This window comes from Pristiophorus japonicus, chromosome 2, assembly GCF_044704955.1.
Source record: "Pristiophorus japonicus isolate sPriJap1 chromosome 2, sPriJap1.hap1, whole genome shotgun sequence".
NCBI lineage: Eukaryota > Metazoa > Chordata > Chondrichthyes > Pristiophoridae > Pristiophorus > Pristiophorus japonicus.
This window is the reverse complement of record NC_091978.1, coordinates 226,358,475-226,378,613: the sequence shown is the minus strand read 5'-3', so window position 1 is coordinate 226,378,613 and position 20,139 is coordinate 226,358,475. Positions and strand designations below refer to the sequence as shown.

General features: G+C 42.8%; 1 protein-coding gene across 4 annotated transcripts in view; it reads right to left on the bottom strand.

Moving 5' to 3' along the window:
• The window catches only part of LOC139244536 (coiled-coil domain-containing protein 158-like), a 319,231-nt gene that overhangs the window by 265,006 nt on the left and 34,086 nt on the right, over positions 1-20,139 (bottom strand). For 3 of the 4 annotated variants that reach the window (XM_070871035.1, XM_070871037.1, XM_070871039.1), the window contains exons 2-4: positions 14,559-14,654; positions 11,209-11,254; positions 3,681-3,844 (exon numbers count right to left, since the gene is read on the bottom strand). In XM_070871035.1, coding sequence (XP_070727136.1) covers positions 3,681-3,844; positions 11,209-11,254; positions 14,559-14,654 — 306 coding nt within the window. Of the gene's footprint in view, positions 1-3,680; positions 3,845-11,208; positions 11,255-14,558; positions 14,655-20,139 lie in introns of those variants that run through there. The other variant, XM_070871038.1, reaches the window with a different exon arrangement.

The following is a 20,139-nucleotide window of genomic DNA, read 5'->3' as shown; positions in this document are numbered from 1 at the left end:
CGCAATAAGACAGCGTTGAGATCTGAAGCCAAATGGTTTCGGTGGAACCTGAACTGATAATCAGCGAGCAGAATACCGTGAGTAGATATTGCCTCATAGCTTCCTCCATTACTTTGCTGATGATTGGGAGCAGGCCGATAGCTCATTTATCCCTTTTTTTGTGGATAGGACATATCTGGGCACTTCTCCACATCGTCAGGTAAATGGCAGTGTCATAGCTACACTTGAACAGCTTGAACACAGTGAGATTGTAAAGTTTGGTTCAGGATCTTAAAGTTAGTTCGCTGGGTGGAAATCAGAAGATCACCCAAATCTTTTCATTGGAGATCATTAACTAAAGGGCAGGGAAATAGAATATTGTAATAGACAACACCAATGCAGAGCTAGCATCATCACAGGTGTGATGGGCCAAGTGGCCTACTTTTGTACTGTAATTCCTATGATTCCCTCTGTTCTTGATTTTGGGCTTCAGTGCATCCCCCTCTTCCTCCTTTGATGCTATTTTGGTCCTACTCTGGGACTCCTTTCCTAAACCACTTCACCAGTCTCTCCATCTTGAGAAGCCTACTGAAACCAATCTCTATGATCAAGTTTTCAGTCAGTTCTCATAATTGGAAAACACAGGGTTACTTTCTGCTTAAACAAAGAAAGGAACTGTTTTCTTGATGAAGGCTCAACACCTGTCCCTTTCCTCTTCTGTGAAGCATTTTGGGATGCTATTTCTATGTTAATGTGCTGTATAAGTATCAAAGGATATGGAGCTAAGGTGGGTCAATGCAGCTGAGGTACAGATGAGCCATGATTGATTTGAGTGGTGGAGCAGGGTCGAGAGGCTGAATTGCCTACTCCTGTTCCTAAGCTGTATAAATGATGAACAGCAAATAATGTCACTCACGGCTAGTTGATGGTAAATCAGTGCAGGAGCAGTGGGAAGCATTCAAAGAGGAGATTCTGAGGGTATAGAACAAGTATGTTCCCTTAAAAAAAAAAGGGTGGGGCTAACAAATCTGGAGCCCCTGGATGTCAAGGGACATACAGGGCAAGATAAAGAAAAAAAGGGGCGCTTATGACAGATACAAAGAACTCAATACTGCAGAAACTAGAGGAGTATAAGAAGTGAAGGGGTGCAATTAAAAAAAATATCAGGAGAGCAAAGAGAGAGCATGAATAGGAAGGACCTGTTTCCCTTGGCAGAGGGGTCAACAACCTGGAGGCATAGATTTAAAGTAATTGGGGGGAGGTTTAGAGGAGATACGAGGGGAAATTCCTTCACCCAGAAGGTGGTGGGGCCTGGAACTCACTGCCTGAAAGGGTGGTACAGGCAGAAAGCCTCACATTTAAAAAATACTTGGATGTGCACTGAAAGTGCCGTAACCTACAGGACTACAGACCAAGAGCTGGAAAGTGGGCTTAGGCTGGATAGCTCTTGGTCAGCCGGCGCGGACACAGTGGGTCGAAATGGCCTCCTTCCATGCTGTAAATTTCTATGAGTCTATATCGGGAAAACAGAAATCTACCTGTGTGGAATTATCAGTAGTTCGGTTTTAGAAACTCTTAAGCATAATGAGGGGATCCCAAGCAAGCTGGCCAAAAAAGAAAGAGTACAATGCACAATGGTCGTCACTCATAAAAGTGTTTTACATCCTCCTTGTAAAGGCTTGAACAAGTTAGTTATATAACGTTGTGTTTCAGTCAATACAGAAAAGTTTGGGTTTTGCAGTATAACTCCTGAGCAAAGTTGGAGGATTGAGTTTTGGCAAACAGTGCACTTAGAACCCAGATTAGGTTCAATGTAGAGAAAGGTTGAGAAAAAAAAAAAATCACAGGGGCCGAAACTGCCCCCTCTTTAAGGCCCTCTAAGAGGCGACGCCCTTTCCACCCCGTGAGAGAAAATGCCCCGCGGAAAATTAACCAGTGGGAAATTGCCCCACGGGAGCGGCACCGCTGCCGGTCGATGCGACAGACAGCTTTTCCTTGCGGGAAGCTATGTGTGGCTGAGCGGCACGTCCACCCTTGCGAGGTCAGCCCAACAATGGTGGCCACAGGTTCGGCTGGGCCGCCTGCACCCTCTCTTGGGTACAGGGCTGCTGGCCCGGCTGATGCCCTCCCTGGTGGCCCAGTGGGCCTAACAAAACTATATGCAGAGCTTACGGCGGTCCTCCCCTTTAATTGAAAGGGAGGGATGTTGTGACGCCTCAGCACGATGCGGCACATACACATGATGCTGATATCATCAGCGTGGTACTCTGCAAAGAAAGGTAAGTTAAAGGTTCTTTATTTATTTTTTAAACATTTTTAAACAACGATTACGTGTAAAAGTATCTTGGAAATGCTTTTTACCTTTTTATTTTTTAGTGAAATTTTTTTTAAAGTTTTCCCACCTCCCTAGGCCCAACTGCAGCCTCGGATTAAAATTTTTTAAAACCGCCCGTTTTACTTAGTTTCTCCTTAACTGCCAAGAAAGCCGCCAAGAATAAAGGTGAAAGACCCATTTACTCGCCGGGCGATTAGTTTTAACATAAAAGTGTAAATTTTCGCCAGCCTTACTTACCAAACGTTTGCGATTTTTCTGGGCGGGCAATCGGGTGTTGAGGGTCTCTCAGGAAAGTCTAGCCCTAAAAGGTTCATTTTACTAGAAATGGCGATTGGAGGAAATAGCAGCAGGACAAATTCTGAATAAACTTGAGACTTTTTAGCAACATCTGAAGATTCTAACAAATGCTGGCACATCACATCCCAATAATACTAAAGCTGTGATTGTGGCATAAACTTCTATCTTGCACTGCAGTGTATTAAAGGAAATGTTTTTCTGTATGTTCGCAACATTGCAAACCATGGACTTTTAGTGTTCTCTAAGATGGCTTTAAGAGCCATGGGGCTAAAAATTCACCAACCTTGCGGCCATTTTTTGCGGTATTTTGTCATTTTTGGCGAAAAAGGGTGCAGCTGGAAATTCGGAAAAGTCTTGTGGCAGTGCTTTTCAAATATCGCTGGGGAGCGAAGCAAGACTCGAATAGGGAATGATCAGCCATGATCTTATTGAAGGGAATGATCAGCCATGATCTTATTGAATGGTGGTGCAGGCTCAAAGGGTCAAATGGCCTGCTCCTACACCTATTTTCTACGAAATATCGCTTTCGCCAAAAATTTGGCTCTCAGTGCACCTGTATTTAGGACGAAAAAAAACACCAAGGAAAAAGCTGCGTTGCAGCCCTTGGATCAGCGGTATGAAGACCTGCAAAAAAGGCAAGTTAAAGTTTTTATTTTTAATTCTTTTGCAGCTATTCGCTCGTTAATGTTTCGTGATTATTTTGTTTTTTGCGATTTATTTTTTGATGTTTTTCCCCTCCCCTCCCTAGGCCCAACTTGCAGCGGTATCGGCCTCGGAGTAAAGTTGCAGAAAATTCACGGTTTACGCCACAAATCCTCGTGCAACGCCAATTTTTACCACTGCGCAAATTAAAGCTTGAATTTACAGCTTCATAGCAATAGCGCTGCCATAATGATAATTTTGACGAAGAAATACAATTATCGCCGAGAACTGAACTTCTAGCCCATGATCTCTATCAGGAACTGGTGGGATCATCGCACCACATTGATACATATACATAGAATTTATGATAATTGTATTGTGCATCAAGACATCCTCTCCACAGAATAGTACATGGGCCTATACTTACGGTCTGTTTTTGACTTTTCGTTAAGGTTAGTAGAGAACCCATCAAGATTACAACTTCTACCCTCATTAAAAGTCCAGCTGAATTTATCCATTGTTAATTTGGTAGCAAGCTCTACCTCTTCCTGGAGTTTCTTTGTTTCTTTTGTCTGGCTTTCTAGTTCTTTCCTGTGGAGAGGTGGACAAATAAATAGTATAAAATATATTTTGTTGATGCTAGGAAATGTTTTATTAGACAACAGTAACATCCCTCACCTTGACAACAACAAAAATTCAGCAAACTATAAATTGCAAAATACTGCAAATGCTGGAACCTGAAATAAAAACAGAAAATGCTGGAAATACTCAGCTGGTCAGGCAGCATCTGTGGAGAGAGAAACAGAGTTAACGTTTCAGGTCGATGACCCTTCGTCAGCATTGGTTACAGATAAATCAGCAATACTTTTAGTAAAGATTATTATTCTTGCCCCTTTTCCCCAAGTATCAATAAGGTATCTTTGTTAGATTCTAATTTCTTCACATGCCAGAAAATGACCATGCAGAAGTGAAAAATACAATACATTGTTACATTCATCCAAAATAGTTTTTCCCTTATTTTAGAGACAAGGTGACTATTATTTGAGATCTTTTCATAGGTTCAGAAATAGTCACAAGAATCACAGGCCAGATTTTGCTGAAAAAATAACAGCGTCTGAACAACACACGCCATTATTAAAACACAAATCAGTCAGCAACTTGCAGCGAGGAAGGGACACTTCATGAATTGCATATCCCCACAAGTTGCTGGTCGATTTGACACTCTGCCATTAGCTTCATGAAAATGCATCTCGTGCTGAACCTCCCCAAGTTTCATGAAGTTCCTGCATTTGCACATTAAACACATCAAATAAAGTTAAGTCTAATAATTATCAGCCTAAGTACCCTTTTAATGACAGATAATTGTTGATGACTGCCAATCAACCTCTCTTGCCCAGAATGTAATCAATTATAAGTGCAGAATCACATTCCTTCAGGTTATGAAAGATTTTTACTTTTTTTTTTAAAGTTTCTTTAACTTTTCTTTTCTGTCTCTTTTTACTCTCTTGCTTAATCTAATCTTTCTTTCCCTCTCTTTATTTCTCTTTTCTGTACCTGGATTGGCATTGAATTCACCGGTTCGAAATCACCTTCCTTCTCAGTCCTTCCCAGACCCGTGTCATGCTCCTCCTGTGCTATGTGGGAAATCAGGGACACTAAGTGTCCCTGACAACTACATGTGCAGGAAGTGTATCCAGCTGCAGCTCCTGACAGACCGCATTGCAGCACCGGAGCTGCGCATGGATTCACTCTGGAGCATCGTGATGCTGAGGACGCTGTGAATAGCACGTTTAGTGAGTTGGTCATACCGCAGGTAAAGGTTACACAGCCAGATAGGGAATGGGTGACCATCAGGAAGAGCAAGGGAAGGCAGGTAGGGAAGAGGTCCCCTGCGGTCACCTCCCTCCAAAACAGACATACTGTTTAGGGTACTGTTGGGGGAGATGACTCATCAGGGGAAGGCAGCAGCAGCCAAGTACATGGCACCTTGGGTGGCTCTGCTGCACAGGAGGGCAGGAAAAAGAGTGCGAGAGCTATAATGATAGGGGATTCAATTGTAAGGGTAATAGATAGGCGTTTCTGCGGCCACAAACGAGACTTCAGGATGGTATATTGCCTCCCTGGTGCAAGGGTCAAGGATGTCTCGGAGCGGCCGCAGCGCATTCTGGAGGGGGAGGATGAACAGCCAGCTGTCGTGGTACATATAGGTACCAATGATACAGGTAAAAAACGGAATGAGGTCCTACAAGCTGAATTTAGGGAGCTAGAAGTTAAAGTAAAAAGTAGGACCTCAAAAGGTAGTAATCTCAGGATTGCTACCAGTGCCACGTGCTAGTCAGAGTAGGAATCGCAGGATAGCTCAGATGAATACATGGCTTGGGGAATGGTGCAAGGGGGAGGGATTCAAATTCCTGGGACATTGGAACCGGTCCTGGGGGAGGTGGGACCAGTACAAACCGGATGATCTGCACCTGGGCAGGACCGGAACCAATGTCCTAGGCTGAGTGTTTGCTAGTGCCTTTGGGGAGGGTTTAAACTAAAATGGCAGGGGGATGGGAATATATGTAGGGAGGCAGAGGGAAGTAAAAAGGGGGCAGAAGCAAACAGTAGGAAGGAGAAAAGCAAGAGTGGAGGGCACAGAAATCAAGGGCAAAAATCAAAAAGGACTACTATTACAACATAATTCTAAAAGGACAAAGAGTGCTAAAAAAGCAAGTCTGAAGGCTCTGAGTCTCAATGGGAGGAGCATTCGTAATAAGGTGGATGAATTGACTGCACAGATAGCTATTAATGGATATAATGTAATTGGGATTACGGAGACACGGCTCCAGGATAACCAAGGCTGGGAACTCAACATCCAGGGGTATTCAATATTCAGAAAGGACAGACAGGAAGGAAAAGGAGGTGGGGTAGCGTTACTGGTTAAAGAGGCGATTAACGCAATAGTAAGGAAGGATATTAGCGTGGATGATGTGGAATCTATATGGGTAGAGCTGCGAAACACCAAAGGGCAGAAAACGTTAGTGGGAGTTGTGTACAGACCACCAAACAGTAGCAGGGAGGTTGGGGATGGCATCAAACAGGAAATTAGGGACGCATGCAATAAGAGTACGGCAGTTATCATAGGTGACTTTAATCTACATATTGATTGGGCAAACCAAACTGGTAGTAGTACTGTGGAGGAGGATTTCCTGGAGTGTATAAGGGATGGTTTTCTAGACCAATATGTCGAGGAACCAACTAACGAGCAGGCCATCCCTAAACTCAGTCTTGTGTAACGAGAGAGGATTAATTAGCAATCTGGTCGTGCGGAGCCTCTTGGGGAAGAGTGACCATAATATGGTAGAATTCTTCATTAAGATGGAGAATGACACAGTTAATTCAGAGACGAGGGTCCTGAACTTAAATAAAGGAAACTTCGACGGTATGAGGTGTGAATTGGCTAGGATAGACTGGAGAATGATACTTAAAGGGTTGACGGTGGATAGGCAATGGCAGACATTTAAATATCACATGCATGAACTATAACAATTGTACATCCCTGTCTGGAGTAAAAATAAAACAGGGAAGGTGGCTCAACCATGGCTAACAAAGGAAATTAGGGATAGTGTTAAATCCAAGGAAGAGGCATATAAATTGGCCAGAAAAAGCAGCAAACCTGAGAACTGAGAGAAATTTAGAATTCAGCAGATGAGAACTAAGGGTTTAATTAGGAGGGGGGAAATAGAGTATGAGAGTAAGCTTGCAGGGAACATAAAAACTGACTGCAAAAGCTTCTATAGATATGTGAAGAGAAAAAGATTAGTGAAGAGTAATGTAGGCTCCTTGCAGTCAGAATCAGGTGAATTCATAATGGGGAACAAGGAAGTGGCAGACCAACTGAATAAATACTTTGGTTCTGTCTTCACTAAGGAAGACACGAATAACCTTCCGAAAATAGAAGGGAACTGAGGGTCTAGCGAGAAGGGGGAACTGAGGGAAATCCTTATTAGTCAGGAAATGGTGTTAGGGAAATTGAAGGGGCTGAAGGCCAATAAATCCCCAAGGCCTGATAGTCTGCATTCCAGAGTACTTAAGGAAGTGGCCCTAGAAATAGTGGATGCATTGGTGGTCATTTTCCAACATTCCATGGACTCTGGTTCAGCTCCTATGGATTGGTGGGTAGCTAATGTAACCCCACTTGTTAAAAAAGGAGGAAAGAGAGAAAACAGAGAACTATAGACCGGTTAGCCTGACATCAGTGGTGGGGAAAATGCTGGAATCAATTATTAAAGATGTAGTAGCAGCGCATTTGGAAAGCAGCGACAAGATCGGTCCAAGTCAGCATGAATTTATGAAAGGGAAATCATGCTTAACAAATCTTCTAGAGTTTTTTGAGGAAGTAACTAGTAGAGTGGACAAGGGAGAACCAGTGGATGTGGTGTATTTGGACTTTCAAAAGGCTTTTGACAAGGTCTCACACAAGAGATTAGTGTGCAAAATTAAGGCACATGGGATTGGGGGTAATGTATTGACGTGGATAGAGAACTGGTTGGCAGACAGGAAGCAAAGAGTGGGAATAAACGGGTCCTTTTCAGAATGGCAGGCGATGACGAGTGGAGTGCCGCAGGGTTCAGTGCTGGGACCCCAGCTATTTACAATATACATTAATAATTTGGACGAAGGAATTGAATGTAATATCTCCAAGTTTGCAGATGGCACTAAGCTGGGTTGCAGTGCGAACTGCGAGGAGGATGCTAAGAGGCTGCAGGGGGACTTGGACAGGTTAGGTGAATGGGCAAATGCATGGCAGATGCAGTATAATGTGGATAAATGTGAGGTTATCCACTTTGGTGGCAAAAACAGGAAGGCAGATTATCTGAATGGTGACAGATTAGTAAAAGGGGAGGTACAACGAGACATCGGTCATTGAAGGTAGGCATGCAGGTACAGCACGCAGTAAAGAAAGCAAATGGCATGCTGGTCTTCACAGCGAGGGGATTTGAGTATAGGAGCAGGGAGGTCTTACTGCAGTTGTACAGGGCCTTGGTGAGACCACACCTTGAGTATTGTGTGCAGTTTTGGTCTCCTAATCTGAGGAAGGACATGCTTGCTATTGACGGAATGCAGCGAAGGATCACCAGACTGATTCCCGGGATGGCAGGACTGACATTTGAGGAACGACTGGATCGGCTAGGCTTATACTCACTGGAATTTAGAAGAATGAGAGGGGATCTCATAGAAACTTATAAAATTCTGATGGGACTGGACAGGTTAGATACAGGAAGAATGTTCCCGATGTTGCAGAAGTCCAGAACCAGGGGTCACAGTCTAAAGATAAGGGGTAAGCCATATAGGACCGAGATGAGGAGAAACTTTTTCACCCAGAGAGTTGTGAACCTGTGGAATTCTCTACCACAGAAAGTTGTTGAGCCCAGTTCATTGAACATATTCAGAAGGGAGTTAGATGTGGCCCTTACGACTAAAGGGATCAGGGGGCATGGAGAGAAGGTGTGGGGTACTGAGGTTGCATGATCAGCCATGATCATATTGAATGGCGGTGCAGGCTTGAAGAGCTGAATGGCCTGCTCCTGCACCTATTTTCTATGTTTCTGTTTATTTCTCAATCTTTTAGTCTCATTTGTTAAGGAAATGCACTGTTTGCCCCGTTGTTCACCGAGGTCCCAGGTGCCCCGATGGCTTTCAGTTCGCACTTCCAGCAACTTACAGGGCAAAGGTTTTTCAAATCTAAATTTGCTGGAACAAATTTAACTAATGGGGCACCACTCCAGCAAAATGTGGATCATTAATTCTGAAGTTTAAGAAGTGTTTACAGCATTACTAACTTTGATCCTAAAATAAATAATAAATTGTTAAATTAATGAAAGAGATGTGTCAAATTAATCAAAACTTTCAAGAATAACATGGAATAAAGAATTTGGCAGGCTGCTTATCCAACATCCAATCCTGCATGAGCCATAATTTCCTCCAGTTAAACACTGCGAAAACCGAAGCCATCGTCTTCGGCTCCAGCCAAAAACTCCGTTCCATCATCACCAGGTCCATCGCCCTCCCCAGCCACTGTTGTAGCTGACCGTTCGCAACCTCGGCATCCTACTTAACCCCGAACAGAGCTTCCAATCTCATACCCTCTCCATCACAAAGACCATCTAGTTCCACCTCTAACATCGCTCGTCTCCACCCCTGCCTCAGCCCATCAGCTGCCAAACCCCTCATCCATGCTTTTGTCACCTCCAGACTCAACTATTCAAATGCTTTCCTGGCTGGCCTCCCATCCTCCATAAATGTCAGCTCATTCTAAACTCTGCTGCCCATATCCTAACCCGCACCAAATTCTGCTCATCCATTAACCCTGTACTCGTTGATCTACATCGACTCCTGATCCCCCAATAATTCCAATTTAAAATTCTCATCCTTGTGTTCAAATCCTATCATGGCCTCACCCCTCCCAATTCCTAACCTCCTCCAGCCCAACAATGCTCCGAGAACTCTGTGATCCAAGAACTCTGGACTCTTGTGCATTTCCCCACTCCCCTCGCCCTACCATTGGCGGTCTTGCCTTCAGCAATCTAAGTCTTATGGTCTAGCATTCCCTCCTTAAACCTCACTACCTCTCTCCTCCTCCTTCAAGACACTACCTCTTTGGTCAAGTTTTTAATCGCCCCTCACAATATTTCCTTCTTTGGCTCAGTCAATTTTTGTGTGGGATCTTTTCTATGTTAAAGGTACTATATAAATTCATGGTGTTATCTATACACATTCTAGTCTTCAGGCCACCATAGTCTAGTCTTACTAGAATCGAGATTCTTTGTTCGTTAAACTGATATTCATATTCAGAAACTTCCCAGCACATCAGTTTTAAAAAATCAACTCAGTCAGAGGAAAGTTAGTTTTTGTAAAATCTGCTCAAATATTAATTTATTGGCGTGACATATCAGGTTTCAGTGCGCTTCCAGCTTCAGCTTTTGAAAAGAACCAAGTGTTAAATTGGGGTCCGTGATTATGCTTGTTGCAAATAGTTTAGTTGAGGAGTGAAAAAAAAAACAGTAAGCTATATTATCAGAAAAATTATGATCCAAGAAAGTAAGGAAATGGTAATTATGCTGATTTATGAATTAACAGGTTTAGTTATAGAAATATTACCAGCAAGAACTATGCTGCACCTTTTAGTATTTAATATGCTTCCGAGTGATGCGTAGATGTGTCCCAACAAGACAATGTCTCAGAAACTGGCATTAGATGAAACACCATTATTTTTTTTTAAGTTGCAATAAATGTTCGCAAATTAGTGTTTATAGACAAAGGACTGACTGATGGAAACTGTCACGATATAATCTCTCTCACACTCCACCTTCATTATAAAAGGTGTAGTGTAATTGAATAGTCACTAAGTTAAAGACAGTAATGTTCAACTATGTCCATATTTGTTTTAAAGTTCAGAATTGTTTTAATCTCTTCTTCTAATTATCTAAATGACAAATTGTACCCAACGATTGTAATCTTCAGAATATGACCACCCACCTCCAACCCAACCAGAGGCCAGGGATGGGGATAAACTGAAACAATATGCAGTACCATTGAAAATTGTGTCAAATGCACCAAAAAATCCCTCCCTTGAAATATAAAAGCAAACTTGTATAAGTTGACTCCTTGATCCAGTATTCCTGGTGAAGAGTGCATTTTGGGAAATTGTGATTTCAGTCCATTAATTTTAATGGATAGAAATCATAGGCTGCACACCCATAGGCTCCCAAGTTGCACTCCCTGCGAGTACTGGATCACAGAATAATCATTCATATTCTAATTTATGGTAGGATCATTAAATGTAGGAGGTGAATTTCTCTTCATTTTTCCACCTTTGGATGAAAACAGATCTGCAGTGCATTCAGTTCAGTATCACACTAGCAGAGAGAGGCCAATCTTATCTGCATTTAGCAATTAAACCTGAAACCAACCTCAATTCCTCCAAGTTTTTGCTCGGTCTTTTACTAGCAGATATATCTGAAAAGGAAAACCGTATTATTCACAAAACTTTTGGTTTAAGATCATGAAAATTATAATTGCAATTAATCTAACCAAGAATTTGAAAATATCAATGTTTCCTTATATCTCTGAGTGAACATGAACCAGAACACAGCTCAATGGAAATTTGTAGAAATTCATATGTTATTTCACATGGCATATTCATAAGCACTGACATTCATGATGTGTTGTTCACAGGGTTTATAACTCACAAACATTGTAATTATCATATAACAACATCTTAACTACCGCTCAATACATTATGAAGAGGCCAATGACTTTTAAGGCCTGGAATTTCCTCACGAGAATTGCCTGACTTCAGAAATATCAAGGCAGTAAACAGCGGCCCAAAAAATGCATGTTGGAATTTTCCGCTGCCCCATCTGACTGAGACTACAGCTTCCTACCCATTTGACTGATGGGCATAGCCTTGCTCTCCCTAGTACTTTCCTTCTGTACAGCCCTTTTCCCACCTGCAGGAAATACCATCACTCAAAAGGTGGCAACGTTAAGAGCAGTACAGTATTCCAAAGGTGGGAAGCACGGGACGCTATTGCTGAGGCTTTGCTGTAAATATTAAGGTCATTTAAAAGACTGGCACCTAGGGATGTTTTCCTATATTAAAGGCACTATATAAATAAAAGTTGTTGTTGTAGCAATAACGGTCTATGAATACCAGAGCCTGCGGATATCTTACTTATTAAAGTTGCTTGCAAGATTTTAGCAAGTAAATATTTCTGCAAATTTTCACGAAAATTCGGATTTTCCCATAGGAATTCCCTGTTCCTCTGTTTTGAGGTATTGGACAATAAAGAAAGCTCCAACTAAAAAAGTAGAAGAAAGTGTGACCTCCGTAAACTGGATGACGTCAATGTCATGTTCAACAAGATCTTCAAATCCCTCGTCACAAAACAATATTGACGAGGAATGGCTGCTTTAAGAAAACTTTGTGTGTCACTGCCAAAGACAATCTTCGATCAGGATACAGAACAAGAAATCAGGCTTGGTGTAGTGAGTTTGATTGGCACATATGTCGGAGTCCTTTGAGAAGGGGACAGGATCATTTATTGGCTGTAGTCTTCTTTGACAAAGCTCAGTAGCCAGAGATCGGCTAATACATTATTATATTGTGCACCACGTGGCACACAGTCTACTGCACAGAAACAGACCATTTGGCCCAACTGGTCTATGCCGGCATTTATGCTCCACATGAGCCCACTTCATCAAACTCAGTCAGCACACCCTAATAACCCTTTCTCTCCCTCATGTGCTTATCTAGCTTCCCTTAAATACATTGATGCTATTTGCCTCAACTACTTCTTGTGGCAGCACACTCCACATTCTTGCCACTCTGTGGGTAAAGAAGTTTCTCTTGAAATCCCTATTCAATTTATTAGTAACTATCTTGTAGTTTTGGACTCCCCCATAAGTAGAAACATTTTCTCCACATCTACCCGAACAAACTCTTTCATTAACTTAAAGACTGCTATCAGGTCACCCCTCACTCAGCCTTCTTTATTCTGGAGAAAAGAGCCCCACCCTGTTCAGTCTTTCCTGATAGTTATATGCTCTCAGTTCTGGCATCATCCTTGTATATCTGTTTTGCACCTTATTCAATGCTTCTATATCTTTTTTATAATATGGAGACCAGAACTATGTGCAGTATTCCAAGTGTGGTCTAACCTTGGTTTAATTTTAACATAATTGCCCTGCTTTTAAATTCTATCCCTCTAGAAATGAACCCCAGTGCTTGGTTTATGGCCTTATTAACCTGAGTCACTACTTTTAGTGATTTGTGTATCTGTACCCCAGATCCCTTTGTTCCTCTACCCCATATTAGACTCTTATTATCCAAGCAGTATGTCAACTCTTTAATCTTCCCAAAAAATGCACCACCTCACAATTGTGTGTGTTTAAGTCTGTAGCCAGCAGCCCGAGGGCATCGATTTTACTTCTTGCTTATCGCTTTCCGATTTCTTGAATAGGAATGTAACATTTACAACCATCCAATCTGTTGGCACAATTCCAATGTTTTGGAAATTTCAATTAGTAGTTCTAAATTCTTCCCTTGTCTTTCAGCATTCTGTGATGTATACCATCTGGGTTCGCTAACCTTTCTACTTTTAGCACCATTAACTTTTTTAATAGTGTCTATTTATCTCCAGTAGTGTGCCTACCACATCCTCTTCATGTAATCCTATTTCCCTCGAAAACTTATCGGCAAAATACTTTTTAAGCTCAAGTACAAGATGGCCCCCTTTATTTCCAAGAGGTCCCATCCCTCCTCTAATTATCCTTTTACTTATTATGTGTTTTCAAAAGCCCTTGCTATTTCCTTTAATGCTGGCTGCAAATCTCCTTTTACACATCCTCCAAGCTGTACTATTCTCCTTTTCTGATTCCCTTCCATACTTTTGATATTTCTCATCATTTTATCCTATCTACATTTATGTGTCGAATTTTTTCTCTAACCTCACTATACTCTCTTTGCTCTGAATTGAAATGTAGCACGTCTTCCTACATGTCCGATCATAACTCCATGTTGTGACAGAGGTGTTTCAGCCACAGGAGGGAGCTACCACAACTTAACTTTATGTAATTAAAGGCTAGTTTCATATAGGGGAAGCTATCCATAGTATTTCTGTTCATGAAGTTACTTGTCGACTTGCCTGTCATCTGCTGAGTGCAAATGGAGTGTTGCAACTCGACTGATCAGAGGAAAACTCCAGAGAAGAAGCCAAAGCAAGTAGACATATGGGAAAGCAGCTTTACTTGTTTGCAACACTCATTTAAAAAAAATAATGTATAGCCTCTTATCAGGCACACTGGATACCATTTGAGAAGATTGAGTTGGCTACTGCTCAAATGTCTAGTCAGCTGCACGAAGGTATGCTATGGTAGCTTGGACCCCTCCTCATTCAGTAATGTTCCCTGACACACAGAGGCAGCACAGACTGCACATACGTACACAAATAGCACACTCATAAAAATGCACGAGTAGCATTCTGAAGTTCAAATTTCATGGCAGCTGACAAAGCTGATAAACCTCCTGTGCGAAAAGAAATCTCATTATAAAATATTATATACAGGTATTTATATAAATTATCAGTTGCAAGTTAGAATTTGTCGCCATGGAATAAAAACGGACCACTATGCTTTATGATCTCTTTCCTCCACATTCTGTACTATTGCCTTCTCCCCACTGCAAAGATTCAATCAGCACTGTGTTTAAGTGCTCTCAGGAATTAAAATATACGAAAATATCAATAATCCAAACACTTACATTTAGACGATTTAAATGTTTCCTTTCCAGCTTCTGAGGCATGCAGACTTGACTGACAAGACCGATAGTCAGTGGATGATAAATGTCCATGAACCCCTAGTAATCAAATAACATAATAATCACAGAATAGAACTGATTTCACAATTGTACTCTTGTTACCCTGTAGCCTGTGTGCATGCTGTTGCTCGATCACCAGCTTTTATTTTAGTCTCAATACCAAACTGCGTTAATTCACTCATTCCAAATAAAACTTTACAATTATGAAACATGATTGAACATTGCAATAGCACAGTTGTTAAAATACTCCTTTCCTGCAAGTAATTTGAGTAACCGTTGACAGCAACAGTACTGCAAAAGGTTCTTTGGAAACCATTCCATATTACGTTAAGTCAATAGTCATATTCAATGGATAGTACTACTTTGCAAAAACACAAGTTAACAGTGAAGTTGAATAATGAATTGGCTCAAAGTTTCATGCACTATTCAGAAAATATTTAAGCTGATTTAACAGACTAGGGAGAAAATACAGAAATAAATAATAAGGTTACAATGCTCATCTTTGAATTCTGCCAAAAGAGGCTGCTGTCTACTGACAACACCTTACAGCAGCCTCCACTGATAGAAACAGAGTACTACAACAGTACAAGAACATGAACATTTTGATGAAATCATGTCCTATGCCAGTAGAATCTGAAAGCTGACTGCCCTCCACCATCAAATCAGCTAAACGTTGTCCATTGTTTTACCAAACATCAGTTCAAGCCATTAGCGGGTGCAGCATGTTTGCTGGTTTAGCAGCCTTAACATATAGATTTGCACTTCCAATTGTAAAAGCATTACAAAATAAAAACAAAAGCACGGTACAGGGCATTGCATACTTTAGGTATCTGTTATGTATGCAATAAAGGTTCAAACTGAGTACTGTTTAACTAAGATACAACCTTGCTTCTGCTTTATTTACGCCCAAAGTGCCTGACTCACAAAATCGCTGGCCTTTTATACCAGAACAGCGCCATGTGCGTGCTGTTCATTGGCCTCCAACAATTACACCATCTGGTGGCTACAAACAGCATGTACATACATGACAATACCCTCTTCTGAGATCTTATCAGTCTTTCACAGGTTGAGACGGTCCGGTGCTTTACGCTCCCGGGTTGACCGTCTCAGTTAGATTCCGGCCTTGGGTGAATGTGCGGAGTCTGTTGTGGCTGGTGGCTGGATGGCTGACTTGTTGGGGGTGGCAGTGGCCATGTCAGGAATTGCAAGTCCATGATGGAAATTCCGGGTTCACTGATGGCCCTCGAGTCCATTGAAGGCTGCTAGTAGGTTGGTTGGTCAGTCATTGACGGTTTCTTCGTCCGACTCCTCTGGCTCATCTGTGCCTCAGCTTTGTTTGATCCAGGTGTTTCCTGCAAGTTTGCCCATTCCTGAGCTTAATAATACTCTGTTGCTCTCCTTGGCCATGACCGTACCAGAGATCCATTTGGGACCCTGACCATAATTCAACACATATACAGGATCATTCACAGAAATCTCGCGTGACACCGTTGCGCGATCGTGGTACCCTTGTTGACTCGGTCTTCTGTATTCAACATGATCATTTAAATCTGAGTGTACAACCGATAACTTGGTCTTAAGACCTCTTTTCATCATGAGTTCAGCAGAGGAGACCCCTGTGAGTGTGTGGGGACTTGTCCTGTAACTCAGCAGTATGCAAGACAAGCGGGTCTGCAGTGAACCTTGGGTTGCTCTCTTCATGCTTTGCTTGATAATTTGTACTGCATGTTCTGCTTGCCCGTTGGACACAGGCTTGAATGGTGCTGACCTTACATGTTTTATGCCGTTAAGTTTTACAAACTCCTGACTGATGAAGCACGACCCATTATCGTTCACCACTATGTCAGGCAGACCATGTGTCGCGAACATGACATTGAGATGCTCTATGGTTGCCATGGACGTACTGAATGACATGATTATGCAGTCTATCCACTTCGAATAAGCATCCACCACCACTAAAAACATCTTGCCCAGGAAGGGACCTGCAAAATCTACATGGATCCTGGACTAAGGTTTGGATGGCCATGGCCACAGACTCAGCAGCGATTCCGCTGGTGCTTTGCTGAGCTGCATGCAGGTGCTGCACTGATGCACGCATGCTTCTAGCTCAGAATCAATTCCTGGTCACCATACGTGGGACCTGGCAATGGCCTTCATCATCACTATACCAGGATGTGTGCTGTGTAACTCACACATGAACTTCTCTCTCCCTTTCTTAGGCAATTACAACTCTATTGCCCCACAATATGCAATCTGCTTGAACAGACAGTTCGTCCTTGCGAGAAATGTGCGGTTTGGCCTCCTCGCACATTTGCTTAGGTATGGTAGACAAATCCCCTTTGAAGATGCAATCCTTTACCACCGATAATATCGGGTCCTGGCTGGTCCAGGTCTTAACTTGTTGAGCCGTGACACGGGAACCTACACTCTCAAAAGCATCCATGATTAATATTAAATCTGCCGGTTGTGGCGTTTCCAGCTCCGGTGTGGGCAGTGGCAATCGGCTCAAAGCATCGGCACAATTCTCTGTGCCAGGTCTGTGGTGAATGACATAATCATAGGCAGATAATGTCAGCGTGCACCTTTGATTGCGGGATGAAGCACTGGTATTGATACCTTTACTTTCAGAAAACAACAAAATGAGCGGCTTGAGATCAGTCTCTAATTCAAACCTCAGACCGAACAGGTATTGATGCATCTTTTTAACACCGTACACACACGCTAAAGCTTCTTTTTCTACCATACTGTAGGCTCTTTCTGCTTTAGAAAAACTTTTGGATGCATACGTGACAGGTTGAAGTTTCCCCAACTCATTGGCTTGTTGTAATATGCAACCAATTCCATATGACAATGCGTCACAGGCCAAAACTAAACGTTTACATGGGTCATAATGTACCAGCAGCTTGTTCGAACAAAGCAGATTGGTGGCTTTCTCCAAAGCTCTGTCTTGCAATGCGCCCCACAACCAGTTGTTGCCTTTTCTCAATAGCATGTGCAGTGGTTCAAGTAAGTTGCTCAATTTAGGTAGGAAGTTAACCAAAGTAGTTGAATAGACCCAGGAACGAACGCAGCTCCGTCACGTTCTGCGGCTTGGGTGCATTCTTGATGGCTTTGGTTTTCACGTCAGTAGGTCTGATGCCATCAGCGCCGATTTTCCTCCCGAGGAATTCGACCTCCGGTGCCATGAAGACGCACTTCGAGCGTTTAAGTCTGAGTCCCACTATGTCTAAACATAGTAGAACCTCTTCCAGGCTGTTCAGATGTTCCTTGGAGTCATGACCTGTGATCAAGATGTCATTTTGGAACACGACAGTTCTGAGAACGGACTTCAGTACACTTTCCATATTCCTCTGGAATATTGCTGCAGCCGAGCGAATTCCGAATGGGCACCTGTGGTAAATAAACAGTCCTTTGTGGGTGTTAATGCACGTAAGTCTCTTCGATGTCTCGACCAACTCCTGCGTCATATAGGCCGACGTCAAGTCCAGTTTTGTGAACGACTTCCCTCTGGCTAGCGTCACAAACAAGTCATCAGCCTTCAGTAACAGGTACTGATCTTGTTTCGAAACCCTGTTGATCGTAGCCTTGTAGTCTCCACAGATTCTGACTGTGCCATCACTTTTCAGCACAGGAACAATAGGGCTGGCCCATTCATTAAATTCGACTGGTAATATGATCCCTTCAAGCTGGAGTCTGTCCAGTTCAATTTTGACCTTCTCCCTCTTCATATACGGCACTGCCCGAGTTTTATGATGGACGGGTCTTGCATCTGAGTCCATGTGGATCTGCAACCTGGCCCCCGTGAAGTTGCCGGTACCCGGTTCAAACAGCGAGGGGAACTTGCACAATACTTGGGCAACGCCTTTATGTTGTTCCAGTCGCATCTGATTTTCTCCAACCAGCTCCTGCCGAGCGGTGGTGGGCCATTGCCTGGAACAATCCACAGCGGTAACTCGTGAACCGCACCGTTATACGACACATTAATTTGTGCACTGTCAATCACCTTTATCAGTTCTTTGGTGTACGTGCGCAGCTTGGCGTTAACAGGGCTCAGCCTGGGCCTCAGTCTTAGTATCCCACAGCTTATTAAATGCCCTCTCGTTCATGATCGATTGACTCGCCCGTGTCCAGTTCCATCGATACCGGTATCCCGTTAAACTTCACATTAATCAAAATTGGTTTACTCTTGGTTGTGAAAGAGTACAGCCCATATACTTCCTCCTCTAGCATCTTGGATTGCGCATCCGGATCCACGCTCGTCTGCTCGCGTTGGAGATGCCCCACTCAGACAGCCTTTGCAACTATATTGCTCAAATCGACACTGCTGGTGCCGATGATTTCCCCCACAATGCTAACAGAGAAGTCAGATACATTCCCGCTGGCGGATTTTGGGTAGCCACAGGTTTCGCAAACGCAGCCGGATAAGCCTTGCCATGTGCCGCTTTGCCGAACACCGAATCAATCGCATTTACAGTATTTGCCGAGGTTCGGTTCTTCACCGATATTTGCTTTAAACTCCTGTGCGTCGTCATGCATGATTGAGCGATCTGGATGGCCCTTTTTAAATCCAACTCCTCCACCAGCAGAAGTTTGCGCAGGATCACCTCGTGGTTGATACCGATAACAAAAGTCCCACGGCATGTCTGCCAACACCATCCCGAACTTACACGGTCCCGCTAGATGTCTCAGGTCGGCAACGAATTCCGACGCGCTCTGGTCCTCCGATCGAACGTGTGTATAAAATCTGTATCTCAAGATGATGATGCCGTCGTCTGGCTTGAGGTGCTCCCGTACCAATGTACACAACTCCTTGTATGTTTTCTCTGTTGGATCACTAAGCATGAGTAGATTTTTTATCAGTCTGTAGATCTTTGAACCGCAGTGAGGAACACGGTCTGGCGCCGATCTGCATCGTCGACCCCCTTCATTTTGTTGGCCACGAAGTACTGGTTCAAACGGCTCACAAAGTCTGCACAATCTTCTCCCTCCTTGAATCGCTCTAAAAATCCAATCGTGCTCATTTTGCAAACAAAGGTTCTTATATTCTCGTCACCAAATGTTATGTATGCAATAAAGGTTCAAACTGAGTACTGCTTAACTAAGCAAGGTACAACCTTGGCTGTGCTTTATTTAGGCCCAAAGTGCCTGACTCACAAAATGGCTGGCCTTTTATACCAGAGCAGCACCATGTGCGTGCAGCTCAGTGGCCTCTAACAATGACACCATCTGGTGGCTACAAACAGCATGTACATACATGACAGCACCGAAATTGAAGATAAATCCAATTTCAGATTGAAATGCTCTAAGTATTAGACTTTTATTACTACAGGTACAACAATTATAATAACAATGACAGCGACCACAACTTGCATTTATATGGCACTCAAAACTAGAAGACAACTCCGTATTTTACAAAGGAAGAAAAGGGATATAGTAGACATCAAAAAGAGGGGAATGGGAAAAGAAACAGAGAGGGTAGGATGGGGAACAGAACGTACAGTTGAAGAGGAGAGTTTTGAGGACA